The sequence below is a fragment of the Palaemon carinicauda genome, chromosome 9 (genome assembly GCF_036898095.1).
Source record: "Palaemon carinicauda isolate YSFRI2023 chromosome 9, ASM3689809v2, whole genome shotgun sequence".
Taxonomy (NCBI): Eukaryota; Metazoa; Arthropoda; class Malacostraca; order Decapoda; family Palaemonidae; genus Palaemon; species Palaemon carinicauda.
In genome coordinates, this window is record NC_090733.1 from 117,612,654 (window position 1) to 117,630,129 (window position 17,476).

General features: G+C 35.5%; 2 protein-coding genes and 1 long non-coding RNA gene across 4 annotated transcripts in view; 1 reads left to right on the forward strand and 2 right to left on the reverse strand.

The window, feature by feature from the left end:
* LOC137646845 (blastula protease 10-like) overlaps positions 1-3,040 on the forward strand; it is a 16,452-nt gene extending 13,412 nt beyond the window's left edge. Inside the window, exons 9-10 of the mRNA XM_068379920.1 lie at positions 1,266-1,425; positions 2,325-3,040. Coding sequence (XP_068236021.1) covers positions 1,266-1,425; positions 2,325-2,748 — 584 coding nt within the window. The 3' untranslated portion in view covers positions 2,749-3,040. The remainder of the gene's footprint in view (positions 1-1,265; positions 1,426-2,324) is intronic.
* A 6,113-nt stretch (positions 3,041-9,153) lies between these two features.
* On the reverse strand, positions 9,154-16,256 carry LOC137647088 (uncharacterized). Its single transcript, XR_011045529.1, has 2 exons — positions 12,711-16,256; positions 9,154-12,464 (listed from the first exon to the last, which is right to left on the reverse strand). It is a non-coding gene; the product is annotated as an uncharacterized lncRNA (long non-coding RNA).
* Positions 16,257-16,519: 263 nt separating this feature from the next.
* Positions 16,520-17,476, reverse strand: part of LOC137647084 (transmembrane protein 229B-like) — a 55,077-nt gene continuing 54,120 nt past the window's right edge. For both annotated transcript variants that reach the window (XM_068380306.1, XM_068380305.1), the window contains exon 4: positions 16,520-16,924. In XM_068380306.1, coding sequence (XP_068236407.1) covers positions 16,725-16,924 — 200 coding nt within the window. In that variant the 3' untranslated portion in view covers positions 16,520-16,724. The remainder of the gene's footprint in view (positions 16,925-17,476) is intronic.

The window sequence follows — 17,476 nt, forward strand, 5'->3', positions numbered from 1 at the left end:
CACGCTTCATAGTCCTCAGCCATATAGGTCTGGACCTTCCAACTCTTCTAGTGCCTTGTGGAGACCAGTTGAAAGTTTGGTGAACTAATCTTCCATAGGGAGTGTGAAGAGCATTACCAGACCATTTCCTTCTACCCCTCATAATGATCTCATCCACATATGGCACTCGAGTAATCTATTATAGCTTAATTGCTGATCCTGCCCTGTCATTCAACTCCCAGTATTTTACCAGTTTTCTTCAGGCTGGCCCCGTTGGTTGAAGCCAATGGATGGTGGGGGTGGTTGCTGTAGTCTTGCTTTAGACTCGTTACACCCACTTTTCAGCCTTTTACACTGTTCCAGATTTTGATTTCCCTCCTTGCTGTCTAATCTTCCTGACATTTATTTTAAGGTGCTGAATGGTCTCTCAGGCCCCAACTTTGGGGATTTATCAGATTCATAAATCCTCCATAAACATATCTTCACACTGGCTATTTTCCACGCTCTTCACAGTCTAACTGATTTGAAGAGGGTCTTAGAGATTCGTATTAAAATCTAATGTCTCTACTGCTATAAAACTTTAGCAAACAACCTTCTGCATTATTTAACCAATTTACTATGTAGGTGATCTTTCATTGTTTTTACATTACCTAATTCCTTTATTGCGTAAATTCCTACTGTATTCTACATTTATTTTTCCTTTGTCAAAATTGTCAGTATCTTCATGAATGCATACTTAAATTCTATTGCAAATTATTCCCAGATCACTCATCATTATCTTCAGTTATCCTCTGAACCTGATTGTCTGTGTTAAATGTAACATTCATCTTATTTTGTAGTTTTCAGAAGTGTACAACTATAGCTCCCGTACCTAGTTTAATTTTACCCAGTATTTTATTAATCATCAATTCTACCATTGATAAATAAACTTATTCAACCCGCATTCTTTTAAGACGATATTACTGAAAGAAACTGTTCACTGTTTAAGACCATCGCAAGTCTATATGCTGTTAACCATTTTAAAAAAAAAACTACTCTTTTTCAAATGTGTGATCTACCCTAGACCTTGGTCTCATTCTTTAGCGGTACTCTTACTAAAAAAAAAAAAAAATATATATATATATATATATATATATATATATATATATATATATATATATATATATATAATAAATTGTTAAAGCTATTGCAAGAAAATTAAGGTTTATACTGAAGTCTCGAGTATCATTTTAACTAGAAATTAGATTTCATATTAACATCCTGACCTTGGCCTCCTCTCCTTGTAGCTGCTTGGTGTTTGTTTGAAATCAAAGCGCCAAAACACCACCTGATTGAAATAGTTTTCGAGTTCAAAGAGCCTCCAGAGAAAGTAAAGGCAACTGCGCGCTGTCAGGGCTCGCTGTTAAGTATAACAGAGGTCAAATCGGAAGAAATCAGCGAAGCCGTGTAAGTATTTTGCATTGGTTTCAGAGTTTATAAACCTCAATTAGTATCCTTGTGGAACTGGGTTGTGCAAAGCCTTTACTGTTGGGCAAGTTGACTATCTTTTTCATAGTTTATCTTGACTATAAAATTTATCTTTATATATTGTTTGTTTTAAATTTATCTGGGTTTTATCTTTACCCCTTAATTTCTCTATTGCACTGGGCTGTTATGCTTATTGTCTCCTTTTTGTTTGTAGTAATTTGCTTTTCCGACTAGGCCTATACCTTGGCTAATAATATTATTAAGATAGTACACATCGCTCTGAAATTTTCTTACCGATTAGATTATTTCTTTTTAAACTCTCCCTTAACAGCACTTAATTTAAGGTCACAGGATTTAAGTCTCCTAGCTATACGCCATACAGACTGATTACATGAAACTTAAATTAGCTGATTGGGTATAAACCCATTATACTAAATTCTTTTATATTCCTTTACTTAACCTCCATCCCCGCTCCCTTGTTGCTCAACCTCCTAAATTTTTTATTATTGTAAATTTATGGTTTTCTCCAATTACGTTTGGTTGCCTCAAGACCACAGCGCAGGGCTTATATAGCCCAATTTCACGTTCCAGTCAGTAAATAAATTTTCTTATAATTGCAAGTTTTCAAAATTCTAAATTTGGTAGCTCGAAAGTTATTCTTTCACAATAGGTCTGTTTTAAAACGCCAAGAAATCCAAAATAGATATTACTAACTTTTAAAGTTCCTTGAATTGAATTTCATGACATAAAATTACCTTATCCCTTATTCCCATAACAAATAAGTACAGTATAGTATCTCCTATATGATTGAATGTCATTAAATTTCCTTTGGCTTCATGAATAACTATAACAATGATAACACCACTATGGTCATACAGAATATGTGGCGAAGACTTCAAGCGATTACAAATCTACTGGTCCACAACGAGCGAGGTGGAAATCTTCTACGATATTCGAAACACCACTGGACATAGAGAATTTGCAGCTACTGTCACATTTCGCGAAGTGGAATCTCACCCACCGATATTACCAGATCCTCCCGTTCAAGTAACCTTTCGCATTCCCACTGGCGAAGAAGCGACTGAAAGTGACACAGCTACTGATATTTTAAGTGATGCGGATTCGGAAGGGTATATTGCTACTTTACCAGGCGCTTCCGCTAGTTCCGCTTCAGCCACTACTAGAGTCCCGTCAACTGAAGCTTCTGCTATTAAAGATGCGTCGAAAACTGGTCGAGCTGCAGCGAGTGTGGGTTCCATCCTAATTTGCTTTTTCATCGTAGAACTTTATTTAGGTTTGTAAGAACAGTTTTCTAAAGTTTGTAAGAACAGTTTTCTAATGGCTCATTTGAGTACCAGTTACGAGCCAATTTCCTAAAAGAAAAAAAAAAGGCAAAGAGCAGCTTTCGTACATTTTCTGGAGTTAATAGTTGCTGTAAAGAAGATCTAACCTGTAAATTTGTTCCATTTACTGTAAAACTTTTAACTGTTGGTTTCAAGTGATATTTATATATTTCCCGTCTTTGGAGCTATCGTCCATGTGGAGGTTGTAGGTGTAACTCTACTGTACTTTCAAGAAATAAAAATAAACTAACTTTTGTCTTTACATTCATTACTGAATCTTTCGTCAGCCTGAAGAAAAATCCTGTGGTCTGTGAAAAATCACTCCTACAGTACTTTCCGCCCCAGATAGACTAGGGATGAAACTTGCCAATGTATAGTGAAGTCAAGAGCATATCTTCTTCACCGTGTAGGGAACAAGAGTGTCAAGAAATAGCCTTGTTTTACAAATAATGTTTGAGACCTATATAATTGTCTGTACACTCTTTACTTTATGCTTGAAGCATTTTACTAATTCGTGACCTCTACACGCAGCGGCGCAGGATACACTTTGCATCATTTTCAAATAAGCTCTGGTCAATTATTATTATTGTTGTTGTTGTTGTTGTTATTATTAGCCAAGCTACAACCATAGTTGGAAAAGCAAGATGCTATAAGCCCAAGGGCTCCAACAAGGAAAAATAGCCCAGTGAGGAAAGGAAATAAATAATTGAGATAACAAATTAACAATAGATCAGTCTAAAAATAGTAACAACGTCAAAACAGATAGGTCATTTATAAACTCTAAAAAGACTTATGTCTGCTGCAACTTTGAACTTTTGAAATTCTAGTGATTCAACTACCCGATTGGGAAGTCTTCTTTTTATTTTCAAAGAGTGTCAGCTGCTTACATCTGTTCGAAACAATATAGGCTAAGCTACAAGAACTAGTATTAGAATTTGGTACTTGAAGCTGGTTATGTGGAACCCACCACACAAGATCGACGCAACAATAATTGATATGATTTGAGAAATATTTTCGCTAAGTGTGGGTTGATGCAGACGACTATTAAGATGGCAAGTTTCTTGAGGGTAAGACAGGTGCGTGGTCATCAATGACGAGAGGTCAATAGCAATGTAAGGTCAGGTAGGTTAGGCTTTGTTAAATAAGACCATTTTTCGTGGATTTGGTTGAGGCCAGGACTACCTCTTTGTTTTGCTCACTTTATATAATACAGACTGCTCAACTGATCCCATTTCACCTAAATTCTTCTTCTTCTTTGTCTTTTCCCACCAAGTTGAGGTTGGCTTGCCCCCCTCATTGGCTTGGTTTTTATTATTATTATTAGAGTTATTGTTGTGGTTATTTTGTTGGTGTTGCTGAAAATCTTCACACATTTCACTAGAATCAATAAAACATCGTTTATTACCACAGTTAACATTGTGAAATTTAGATGTAAAGCCGCAATCTTGGCCCACAAAAGAGAAATATCCTAAAATTTTGAAATAATAAGATAGGCTCAGTAAAGAATGATCAAATCCCTTCAAAATTGGTCATTTAAGGTCTCAGAGGAGTAAAATATAGGTAAAGTGAATTAAGTTCAGTCAAGAATTATCAAATCCCTTCAAAAGAATTGGTCATTTAAGGTCTCAGAGGAGTAACATATAGGTAAAGTGAATTAAGTTCAGTCAAGAATTATCAAATCCCTTCAAAAGAAATGGTCATTTAAGGTCTCAGAGGAGTAAAATATAGGTAAAGTGAATTAAGTTCAGTCAAGAATTATCAAATCCCTTCAAAAGAAATGATCATTTAAGGTCTCAGAGGAGTAACATATAGGTAAAGTGAATTAAGTTCAGTCAAGAATGATCAAATCCCTTCAAAAGAATTGGTCATTTAAGGTCTCAGAGGAGTAACATATAGGTAAAGTGAATTAAGTTCAGTCAAGAATTATCAAATCCCTTCAAAAGAAATGATCATTTAAGGTCTCAGAGGAGTAACATATAGGTAAAGTGAATTAAGTTCAGTCAAGAATTATCAAATCCCTTCAAAAGAATTGGTCATTTAAGGTCTCAGAGGAGTAACATATAGGTAAAGTGAATTAAGTTCAGTCAAGAATTATCAAATCCCTTCAAAAGAATTGGTCATTTAAGGTCTCAGAGGAGTAAAATATAGGTAAAGTGAATTAAGTTCAGTCAAGAATTATCAAATCCCTTCAAAAGAATTGGTCATTTAAGGTCTCAGAGGAGTAACATATAGGTAAAGTGAATTAAGTTCAGTCAAGAATTATCAAATCCCTTCAAAAGAATTGGTCATTCAAGGTCTCAGAGGAGTAAAATATAGGTAAAGTGAATTAAGTTCAGTCAAGAATTATCAAATCCCTTCAAAAGAATTGGTCATTTAAGGTCTCAGAGGAGTAACATATAGGTAAAGTGAATTAAGTTCAGTCAAGAATTATCAAATCCCTTCAAAAGAAATGGTCATTTAAGGTCTCAGAGGAGTAAAATATAGGTAAAGTGAATTAAGTTCAGTCAAGAATTATCAAATCCCTTCAAAAGAATTGGTCATTTAAGGTCTCAGAGGAGTAACATATAGGTAAAGTGAATTAAGTTCAGTCAAGAATTATCAAATCCCTTCAAAAGAATTGGTCATTCAAGGTCTCAGAGGAGTAAAATATAGGTAAAGTGAATTAAGTTCAGTCAAGAATTATCAAATCCCTTCAAAAGAAATGATCATTTAAGGTCTCAGAGGAGTAAAATATAGGTAAAGTGAATTAAGTTCAGTCAAGAATTATCAAATCCCTTCAAAAGAATTGGTCATTTAAGGTCTCAGAGGAGTAACATATAGGTAAAGTGAATTAAGTTCAGTCAAGAATTATCAAATCCCTTCAAAAGAATTGGTCATTCAAGGTCTCAGAGGAGTAAAATATAGGTAAAGTGAATTAAGTTCAGTCAAGAATTATCAAATCCCTTCAAAAGAATTGGTCATTTAAGGTCTCAGAGGAGTAACATATAGGTAAAGTGAATTAAGTTCAGTCAAGAATTATCAAATCCCTTCAAAAGAAATGATCATTTAAGGTCTCAGAGGAGTAAAATATAGGTAAAGTGAATTAAGTTCAGTCAAGAATTATCAAATCCCTTCAAAAGAAATGGTCATTTAAGGTCTCAGAGGAGTAAAATATAGGTAAAGTGAATTAAGTTTAGTCGAGAGAGAGAGAGAGAGAGAGAGAGAGAGAGAGAGAGAGAGAGAGAGAGAGAGAGAGAGAGAGAGAGAGAGAGAGAGAAATTAGAGTCAAGTGGCACTGGAGAGCCCATGTTTGTGAAAAGTGCTTATGTTGCGTTTTAGTTAGGCAAAACACCGCTACCAAACGATAAAAACATATCGAGTGACTCATTCAACAGAAATGCATGCGCTACTTAAAAGCAGGTAAAGACACCAAGTAATGTATGACGTCACCATTATGTCAGAAGAGGGGGCCAATAAAACGCAACAGTCACATGACGTGACGTAATTACAATGCCCTTGTTCTGGGCTACTTAAGCCGATGGAGGGACTGAAGAGGCTGTTCTTTCCTAAAAGTAACAACAACGATAGATTGTCCTTTCTCCCCCATCCTGGGGCTAGGCCCAACACCAAGTGCCGAGCTGGCAGGCACTTACTTAATGTCAAGTTAACCACAAGAAATTTCCATGTCCAAAGGAGGATGACGATGGGACCAAGTTCCCTTTCTGCCAAAAATTTGCTTTTCAACCGGAAGGTGAAGAGTTATCTACGATGTAGGAGAAATTACCCTGAAGATGGTCGATGAGTGGACACCCGTTGAAGAAACGAACCCCTATTTGCCCACATCAGGGGACTCATAGATTTCGCATCCCGAATGCTCAAGTGTGTAGCAGAAGTCTATGGTTGCAGCCTCCAGTCTTCAAGTTTTTTTTTTTTTTTTTTTGTTCCAGTCTATGTTTGAAATTAACTATTAACGTAGAGGATTATTGTAAAATCATTGTTCACAAAGTTCACCAGTAAAGTTAAGGAAACTAAACGGCATTTTACCTGCACCCACTCTCTTGAGGGTCTAAAAATAAATAACTATTTGAGCTGATATGAATGACTGACTAACTCATATTAATTGAAAATAATATTGAAGTGATGCTTAATAAGGAAATAAAATTTGCCCCATATTGTATTACAAACTGGTGGCAGCGGTGAGATCTTGGTCCCATCGTCGTCCTCCTTTGGACACTTAGAAATTTCTTGTGGTTAACCTGAGGTTGAGTAAGTGCCTGCCAGCTCGGCACTTGGTGTGGGGTCTCGCCCCAGGATGGGGGAGGAAGGACACTCTATCGTTGTTGTTACTTTTAGGAAAGAGCAGCCTCTCCAATCCCTCCTTCGGCTTAGGTAGACCTGAACATGGGCGTTGTAATTACGTCACATTATGTGACTGTTCTTGTGTTTTATTGGTCCCCTCTTCTGACGTATTGGTGACGTCATACATTGCTTGGTGTCTTTCCTGCTTCTAAGTCGCGCGGGTATTTCTTTTGAGTAAGTCACTCAATATGTTTTTATCGTTTGGCCGCGATGTTTTGCCTAGCTAAAACGCAACATAAGCACTTTTCACAAATATGGGCTCTGAAGTGCCACTTGACACTAATTTTTTTTTTTCCTCCCTCCCTCTCTCTCTCTCTCTCTCTCTCTCTCTCTCTCTCTCTCTCTCTCTCTCTCTCTCTCTCTCTCTCTCTCTCTCTCTCTCTCTCTCCAAATCAATGTCTCTCTATCGTTTAACTAACGAACAAAACTCATAAAATACCTAATCACACACACACACACACACACACATATATATATATATATATATATATATATATATATATATATATATATATATATATATATATATATATACATATATATATATATATATATATGTATATATATATATATATATATATATATATATATATATATATATATATATATATACACCAACTTATTCAATGTGAAATTTTCTCCTTGACATGACAATTCCCTTATACTGTTTCTTTGTCGTGGAGACAAATGCAGAAGAAACAAATTTGACTTCTTCTAGTAGTTGTGTCTTTTCAATAAGATTCCATTGGACTGGAATAATTGGACAGAAGTTCTCTGACTTGGGTATGGCAGCCATCTGGATTAAGAGCAATTGGGAGAAGACAATCAATGCCAAGAGGATTCTGCCCTTCCAGAGCTAAATGAAATAATCTAAAAGATGGACTCAGCAGAGGGAAGAAGTCACACTTCTTGTAGTATGCGTGTTCCTTCGTAAAGATTCACTTGTACTGTTTCTTTGTCAGGGGGGAAAATGCAGAAGTAGTATCATGATAATAGTTGATTTAGTTCAGCCTTGAAATGCTAAGCATAAACTTTGATCGCTCAGACCGATAATTGATTTTGGGGCATGATTATATTAAAATCAATTAGAACTTAAAATAGTAAGGTATTATGAATAAGTCTATTTTCCAGTTGTAAAAAGAAAGTCAATAATGATTTAACTTTACAGTTATTGAAAATTTGAATCATACCTATATCATCTCAAGATGTTTTCATCACGGTGCTCTGAATTTTAGTGTTTGCGACTTAATGATAGCTGTGAATATCTATAAACCCTTCATTGCTTCAGGTAGCATAAATATTTCACCTCAATTTTCCGCAACAATTTTTGTTTAACATAATCCATTGAAATATTACAATTTTTTTTTTTTTTTTCTTTTTTTTACAAAAGAATAAGGCTAAGGGACAATAAAAGACTGTTAAGACAAAAATACAACTAATATGAATTACTTTCTCTCTACGTAAAGCCCTTCAATGAGCTATTCTAACAGTTCGAAAATAAGATAACTATAACCGAAATTGAAATTAAACTAAAGTTTAACGGCCATTATTGCATTTAATTATATAGTAAACTAGAGACAGCAGACCTCCGCACGGCAACGTTTTTCTGGACCTTTTGCTCTACCTTGACCTTGACCTTAACATGTATCAATTGGTGTGGATTTTCATACACTCAAATATGAACAAAGTTTAAAGTCTGTGACAACTATGTTCAAACTTATGGCTGATTACGTGAAATGGACATTTTACTCAACCATGACCTAGATCTTCCAAAATTTAATCATTTCCAGCTTTTTACGTAATAGTTCATCCCTGCAAGTTTCATTACTCTACGATTAAAATTGTGACCAGGAAGCTGTCCACAAACAAACAAATTACAAACACACAAACAGGGGTGAAAATATAACCTCCTTCCAACTTCGTTGGCGGAGGTAATTAGGTTTATCCCGTTCGTCCCCACGAGGAAATTTCCTTAGCTTAAAACAACAGAGAAAAACCTTTAGGTCAGAAATGACGACGATGTATAAAAGATTATGTAGTTTATTTCGAATTACACCATCAAACAATAAATCATGATATAAATATTCATGTGCGCCAAAATACTTTTCAAACATTTAACAACCAGGTATTCAAAAATACATTCTTAATCAACATTAACAACCATTGCTTAGGAACACCTAAGATCTCTTTATTTACGATTGACATCGGATTGTAAACAGTTTTCTCTTGACCAAGAAAAATGTTCTATAACAAATGAACAGCGAACAAACTTCTTTTGTTTTATTTTTAAAAACACTTTGGATAGAAGCGTGGTGTATTTCTTAATCAATAACTATCACTCGAATTACCTGTGGACGTGATGGAACTAAGTAGTATTCCGTGCATGCAAAAAGGATCTGATAGTCTTTCAAAAGACTGCGACAGGTGTTGTGGCACCTCGCAGGACTCTTGGTAAGAAGGATGGTTGGACCTAAAAAGATTCTACTTAACTGGCGGTGAAAGGTCGATTTCTCAATGTATTTCTTTTAAATAAATGCTTTTTTACCCTTAATGAAATTGTCTACGCTTTGTTTGCACGAAAGGCAAGATACATTAGTAACTACGAAACCCTGTTTGTTCTTATTTTTTGTCTATAGCATCTCTTTGGAGGTTAGAAATGTTCCACCTAACAGTCTTCATCCACAAAGGGGACAAACATAGTAGACTTGGTTCGTGAACTCAGTCGAATTCCTCTTTTTACCTATGGATTAAACAGAAAATTGGCCTCCTTGTGATAATGTAATGAGTAGAACGTTTTACTGCTCTTATTCAATATGGCGGATTCTTTTGCACTGTAAAACCTAGGAGTCTTGCCCTCACTACAAGATGTGGTATCTTAAAAGTATTCATCGGTTAATATGATAATCGTTTTGATCTCAAGTTAATTTCATGGACATTTCAACCAGATTAAAGGCGATGGATCTTACCCTTATCTCTAAATAACATACAGAAAATATATTAATTTTTCAGAATGAGTTGAGTTTGGTATAAACTTGAGGAATCATTTGTTTTACGTACGAGTATTTTTTTCTGTCCGAACGAATGAAGACTGGTGTTGTCTTCGATATTAAATCCGATATCTATAGGTCGTCCCAGAGTCAACATAAATACTGGGTCGTCCTACAGTCAATCTATCGGAAAAGATCGTAAACAAGTTCAGAGTTCTGAGTATAATTCACGAGAGTTTGAGGCAGGTCTATTCCTCTCACGGTGTTTTGGTTCTACGATTTATGGCTTAATCACGAGTCTTTTATTTATAACCTCACTGGTATATTGCATTTAAAAACATTATACTCAGTTGCAAATTCTACCAAGTTTCGTGACTTTTCAACAAACACTCGAATTGTGCCTTTATTAAAGTTACGACATTATCATATTGCGAGTTGGTAAGCTTTACTTCTTCAGGGTATCAAACTCATTCCACTTAGCGTAAGGGTAAAAATGAAAATACATTCGAATCCATTGAAGAGTTTCGCTGACCTATGGGATTTTAGGGCTAATGGGATAAGATTAATAATTAAAGTATTTCTTTTTAAACTTGTACATGCAGACAGGCCTACAGGAAGAGACTTGATTTCAAGTTAGTTTATGCCTGTTTTATAAAAATAATAATAATAATAAATAGTTTATGCTCAAAGTGGTGTTCGTTCAGTGATGTTACAATACCTTTACAACAACGGCAAGCAAGTATACACTCTACGATAACTCACACGACCATTTGTTATTCAAATCAACTATTAACTGTCTTTGTCTCTCAACGAGACAGCTCTCATTATTTGTACTTGTCACCAGAGATGTATATTATAAGATCTGAGTACACACACATAGAAATTATTGCAGGAACATTAAAAAAAAAAATAACAACAACGTTAATTTAAGATCTGAAAATCGATAAACATCATAATACCCTATACTCCCGTTATAGGTTTAAGAACTACTAGCATGCCGTCTATTAGTTTTAGATATACGTAATCTTATATATGTTAAATCTTCTATAACAGACCTTGGAAATCCTTAATATGCATTCATCGCTATTTGGACTACGGTTTCCTTTATTGGACAAGTGGAAAACTGACGCTACAGTTAAGGATGTCAGACTACCTTAGGAGAAAGATAACAACGGTATATCATTTCATAAATTACTGTTAAGATAAAGAAATAAAAGTAGTACTCATAATTAACAATAAGAACAGTTTTCACTTATTAAATAATTGTAATAATGATAAAGAAAGAAAAAATCTCACTTGTTAATGACATAATTTATCATTTAACAAATTGTTATAAAAATAAAATGAGTTGTTTTTTATTTCACAGATCATGAGTTAAAAATTCTCGTTTGGTAAATTATTGTAAAGAAAATTGCCGTAAAAACTATTCTTTTAAAGTTTTATAAAATAGGAATATCTAATTTTAAAAAATCGGTCAATAAACTAATAAAAAAGGAGTCATACCTAAGCGATAATATCAGGTACTAATATAATGCTGAGATAAAAAAAAAATAACAATAACAATAAAACATTTGAAAACGTAATAAAAGACCAACGAAAAAAAAAGAGATAAAGTCAACAGTATACACTGTAGCTTACGACTAGATTGTTCTATAAGTCTAATTTAAGTCTTAACATGCTACAAAGATAAAATGCAAAAGGTGATACTAAAACGTTATTTGGGGAAACGCTTATCATCGTATCGGTTTTTATTTGGTTCATTTTCTTCGTAGCTGAATTTGGCAAAATACTCCTTTTTTGGTAAAGATGTAACCATTATTTCTCTTTGGATGTCAAATCTTTGGTTAACATATCTGGATTAAAGGTTTCATTTACGGTAGATGTATGATCTTATAACAACAGACGCAGTAGTATTGCGTCCACGGCTAAGTATATAATACCTAAAGCCCTAGACCCAGAATCCTTCGATAGTATAAAATACCTGGAGCTCTAGATACAGGATCCTTCGATAGTATAAAATACCGGGAGCTCTAGACACAGGATCCTTCGATAGTATAAAATACCTGGAGCTCTAGACCCAGGATCCTTCGATAGTATAAAATACCTGGAGCTCTAGACACAGGATCCTTCGATAGTATAAAATACCTGGAGCTCTAGACCCAGGATCCTTCGATAGTATAAAATACCTGGAGCTCTAGACACAGGATCCTTCGATAGTATTAAATACCTGGAGCTCTAGACCCAGGATCCTTCGATAGTATAAAATACCTGGAGCTCTAGACACAGGATCCTTCGATAGTATAAAATACCTGGAGCTCTAGACCCAGGATCCTTCGATAGCATAAAATACCTGGAGCTCTAGACACAGGATCCTTCGATAGTATATAATACATAGAGCGGTAGACCCAGATTCTTTAGATAGTATATAATACCTAGAACGGTAGACCCAGGATCCTTCGATAGTATATAATACATAGAGCGATAGACCCAGGATCATTTGATAGTATATAATACCTAGAACGGTAGACCCAGGATCCTTCGATAGTATATAATACATAGAGCGATAGACCCAGGATCATTAGATAGCATAAAATACCTGGAGCTCTAGACACAGGATCCTTCGATAGTATAAAATACCTGGAGCTCTAGACCCAGGATCCTTCGATAGCATAAAATACCTGGCGCTCTAGACACAGGATCCTTCGATAGTATATAATACATAGAGTGGTAGACCCAGAATCTTTAGATAGTATATAATACCTAGAACGGTAGACCCAGGATCCTTCGATAGTATATAACACATAGAGCGATAGACCCAGGATCATTAGATAGATATAATACCTATAACGCTAGACCCAGGATCCTTAGATAGTATATAATACTTGAGCGCTAGACCCAGGATCCTTAGATCCTGCCTAGACCGTGGGCGCGTCAAACTAAACTTTAACACTTTTCGTTCTTCTTAGCTTTGGTCATTTTCAAAAGTCAGATTTAAAGTTTCTCAGATTGGTTCGTTCAGATCTTTTTTATCACAGCGTCTCCATTCTCTTCATAGGACACCATCATCGGAAAGGAGGAACCGAAATCTCTTTTGCCCTTTCGAAGGGCAGCAGTCTGTTCCACAGAATCCATCCGATACTTTGTCAAAAACAGATTTTTAAAAAATGTAAAACTCTTTTATCAGCGAGGGAAAAAAATCTGGCCTGAGCTGTTTTCAAGACACTTTGTGTCAGACAAAGCTATCTATCCAGCTTCCTTGACTTTCAAGACTTCTAGTATCGCATTTATCAACTGGCTTCAGAGATTTTTCAGGACTTGTGATGCCAAGCGTCGGATTCAAGTGAGAAAGGGCGTGGCGTCCAACATTTTTAAAATTCTATAGCCCGAAATGAATTTTCTAATGGGAAAAGAAATTGGCACTATGAAAGATGGTCGGTAAGGGAAGTGGCAGAGCCAGTGTTGAGAAATACCAATGGATAGATATTTAAAGTAGATTATTATTAAGTACAAAACTTCAAGATGAGTTAGAGAGATATTTTATGCATGAAATCAAATAAAAGATAAAAATAACAAAAAAGATAGGCTAAATGACGTCGTATGTAATACCGGAAAGAGTTGAAAAGCCAAGGTGGTCAGAGAGAGTCAAGAAAACTTGATAAAGTCTCCTAATGATGTAATGTTTTGTAGAAAATATTTTCGTTAAGAAGAATCACGAACCAAACGTTTGTATTTATTCAGAAAGCGATGCAATTTTGGGGGCGGGATCATTTAGTTATATAAGGCTCTAGGGAACAGAGAGGGAGAAGAAATAAGATAAGTAATTTTGGCCTTAAAAGACGGGGAAAAAAAAGGAAATGGCCAGAAGAAACGAAGAGAGAAAAAAGAGGATAAGTAATTTTGGCCTTAAAAGGCTTAGGAGATCAAGGAAATGGCCCGACGAAAGGAAGTGAGAAGAAAGAGGATAAGTAATTTTGGCCTTAAAAGGCTTAGGAGATCAAGGAAATGGCCCGAAGAAAGGAAGTGAGAAGAAAGAGGATAAGTAATTTTGGCCTTAAAAGGCTTAGGAGATCAAGGAAATGGCCCGACGAAAGGAAGTGAGAAGAAAGAGGATAAGTAATTTTGGCCTTAAAAGGCTTAGGAGATCAAGGAAATGGCCCGAAGAAAGGAAGAGAGAAGAAAGAGGATAAGTAATTTTGGCCTTAAAAGGCTTAGGAGATCAAGGAAATGGACAGAAGAAATGAAGAGAGAAGAAAGAGGATAAGTAATTTTGGCCTTAAAAAGCTTAGGAGATCAAGGAAATGGACAGAAGAAATGAAGTGAGAAGAGGATAAGTAAATTTGGTCTTAAACGACGTGGGAGACAAAGGAAATGGCCCGAAGAAATGAAGAGAGAAGAAATAAGATGAGTAATTTTAACCTTAAAAGACGTAGAAGAAAAAGGAAATGTCCAAAAGAAATGGGAATTATTATTATTACTATCCAAGCTACAACCCTAGTTGGAAAAGCAAGATGCTATAAGCCCAGGGGCTCCAACAGGGAAAAATAGCCCAGTGAGGAAAGGAAACAAGGAAATAAATAAATGAAGAGAACAAATTAACAATAAATCATTCTAAAAAAAGTAACAACGTCAAAACAGACATGTCATATATAAACTATTAACGACATCAAAAAGAAATATGTCATGAATAAACTATAAAAAGACTCATGTCCGCCTGGTCAACAAAAAAGCATTTGCTCCAACTTTGAACTTTTGAAGTTCTACTGATTCAACTACCCGATTAGGAAGAAAACCCCTTGGTATGAGAGCTCAAGAAGTTAGCTGCCACAAAAATTGACTAAAGATATTTTGCCTTTTGAAGGTTAACGATATGAAGAAATAGTTACCTTTTGGGGCTAAACGTTTTAAAATAGAATAAAATGGCAATTCTAATATATGTCTGAAAAGCTCACTATAAATGCCTTGGTATGAGAGCTCAAGAAGGTAGCTGCCACTAAAGTTGACTAAAGATATTTTGCCTTCTGAAAGTTAACGATATGAAGAAATAGTTACTTTTAGGGGCTAAACGTTTTAAAATAAAATAAAATGGCAATTCTAATATATGTCTGAAAAGCTCACTATAAATATTTCCGACTCTACATTGGACTGATTTAACCTTGGCCCTTCTCCTAAGGTCAAAATCTTTCCCGGCATTTTCCGCTTATCACGCCAAGCGAGACTCGCTACCTGTTTAGAATTTCGTTTGGGTGCCTAATCGATTAACTTTCGTCTTTGATGTGCTTTTTCACTACATTTTTTTTTCTTTCTCTTATATTTCTTGCATTTCTTTAAGCTTTACTCTGTATTTTTCATAAACTTTTAGTTTTCCTCTTATATTTCATTAACCGCTTGTATGACTCACCAAATCTGTTATGGAAAGAATAAGAGTGATTTCCTTCTCTTTTTATAACTAATTATTAATTATTAGCCCCTGCCAAACTTATGAGATTTGCTGTGAACATATTACGACTTATTTCCTTATCTTTTTATATTATTCGCCCGTGCAAAACATCAGACTTGCTATAGAAATAATACGAGTTATTTTCTTATCTTCCATATAGCTAAAGAGCATTGCTTATCTATTTGCTACTTCTCGAGGATCAAATATTAATCGCAAACATATCCGAAAATTATTCCTATGAAGTTTTGTATTCCCAAAATTTCTCATTTTTTTTTTTTCAATATCACTGATCCTGATAGTGATATTCTTGCATTGGTTTTCAATCAATTCCATGTGAAACGTATTTAATCTATTAATTCTTTTTCATATTCTATCTTTAACGGCTTCATCTGTGATTCCTCCATTCCAGTCTATCTCACAGACTCTGTCTAAAGGTATTTTTCTTTTAACACATTTCACAGTCTGACAATTGTTTGCTAAATTCATTTAGTCAGATTTACTTTTAATATTTTTCTTCTTCCTTATATTTTCTAAATATCAAGTATATGTACACAGACATATGAGAGAGAGAGAGAGAGAGAGAGAGAGAGAGAGAGAGAGAGAGAGAGAGAGAGAGAGAGAGAGAGAGAGAGAGAGAATGTTTACATTATTAAATACAGTTACATTGTAGTTCATTTATTAATTTGCATCCTGACAATGACGCAGTTTTCGAGAGAGAGAGAGAGAGAGAGAGAGAGAGAGAGAGAGAGAGAGAGAGAGAGAGAGAGAGAGAGAGAGAGAGAGAGAGAATGTTTACATTATTAAATACAGTTACATTGTAGTTCATTTATTAATTTGCATCCTGACAATGACGCAGTTTTCGGAGAGAGAGAGAGAGAGAGAGAGAGAGAGAGAGAGAGAGAGAGAGAGAGAGAGAGAGAGAGAGAGAGAGAGAGAGAGAGAGAGAATCACTTCATTATTCAAGCCCATAAAGGACTCCTCATAACTCTAATAAAATAATCACGGAATGTCAGCAACTAAAACCTTAGTTAAAACTTCAACAACAAACCATAACATCGGGACAACAACACTTCCAAAAAGAAAAAACAAAATTATATATCACGGCTTGCATAAATTGTATTTGGCCCGTCCCAGAGTGCAGCAAGGTGGCCCCAGATTTGTCCCAGAACCGCACTAGCCTTTCTGGGTCAATCTGTTGTGATTGTCTAGCGAAGACAAGGAGAGAAATAACACGTTGCGGATGATCAGCTGTTCGGTGAGGAGAGACACGGTGTACCAGGCGGGGAAATACTCCAATGTTATCAGGCCGTGCACGTTGTAGCGCCTCTCCGAGTAGTCCCAGGGACAAGCGTCGTACATCCTTAGTATGCGACCTGGGGCACGGGAGAGGTACGTGAGTCACACACTTACATATTTATAGGCAGTCATTCGCAGGTGCTTTGAAGTCTTTATAGATTTCGTGGAAAGCTGTTATAACAGATATTCAAGTAAAATGTGTGCTGGAAATATTTTATAGGCCTACATGGATGTGTACAGTGTTAAACACACATGTATATATCTATCTATTTATCTATTTAACTATCTATCTATCTATCTATATCTTTCTATCCACGGTAACCTGTGTTCTATTTTTTAGAACAAACAATGCATATATATAAGCGTATACACGTGAAATATGTGATTGGGGAATTTCTATAGGAACTTAATGAACGATATGTTTTAAACTGTGATTGTAGGAAGACCAAGGGGCGGGGATGAATATGAAGTCCGCAGGGCAGCCAGGACACTGTACATTAAGTTACGATAGGTTAGGATGCATCCTTTGGTTCAGTGTATCCTGCGGGCAAGATTTTCCGGCAGTGTTACCAACCAAGGGGGCTCTTCCCAACTAAATATCCTCACGGACATATAGTCAAAAGTTTAAC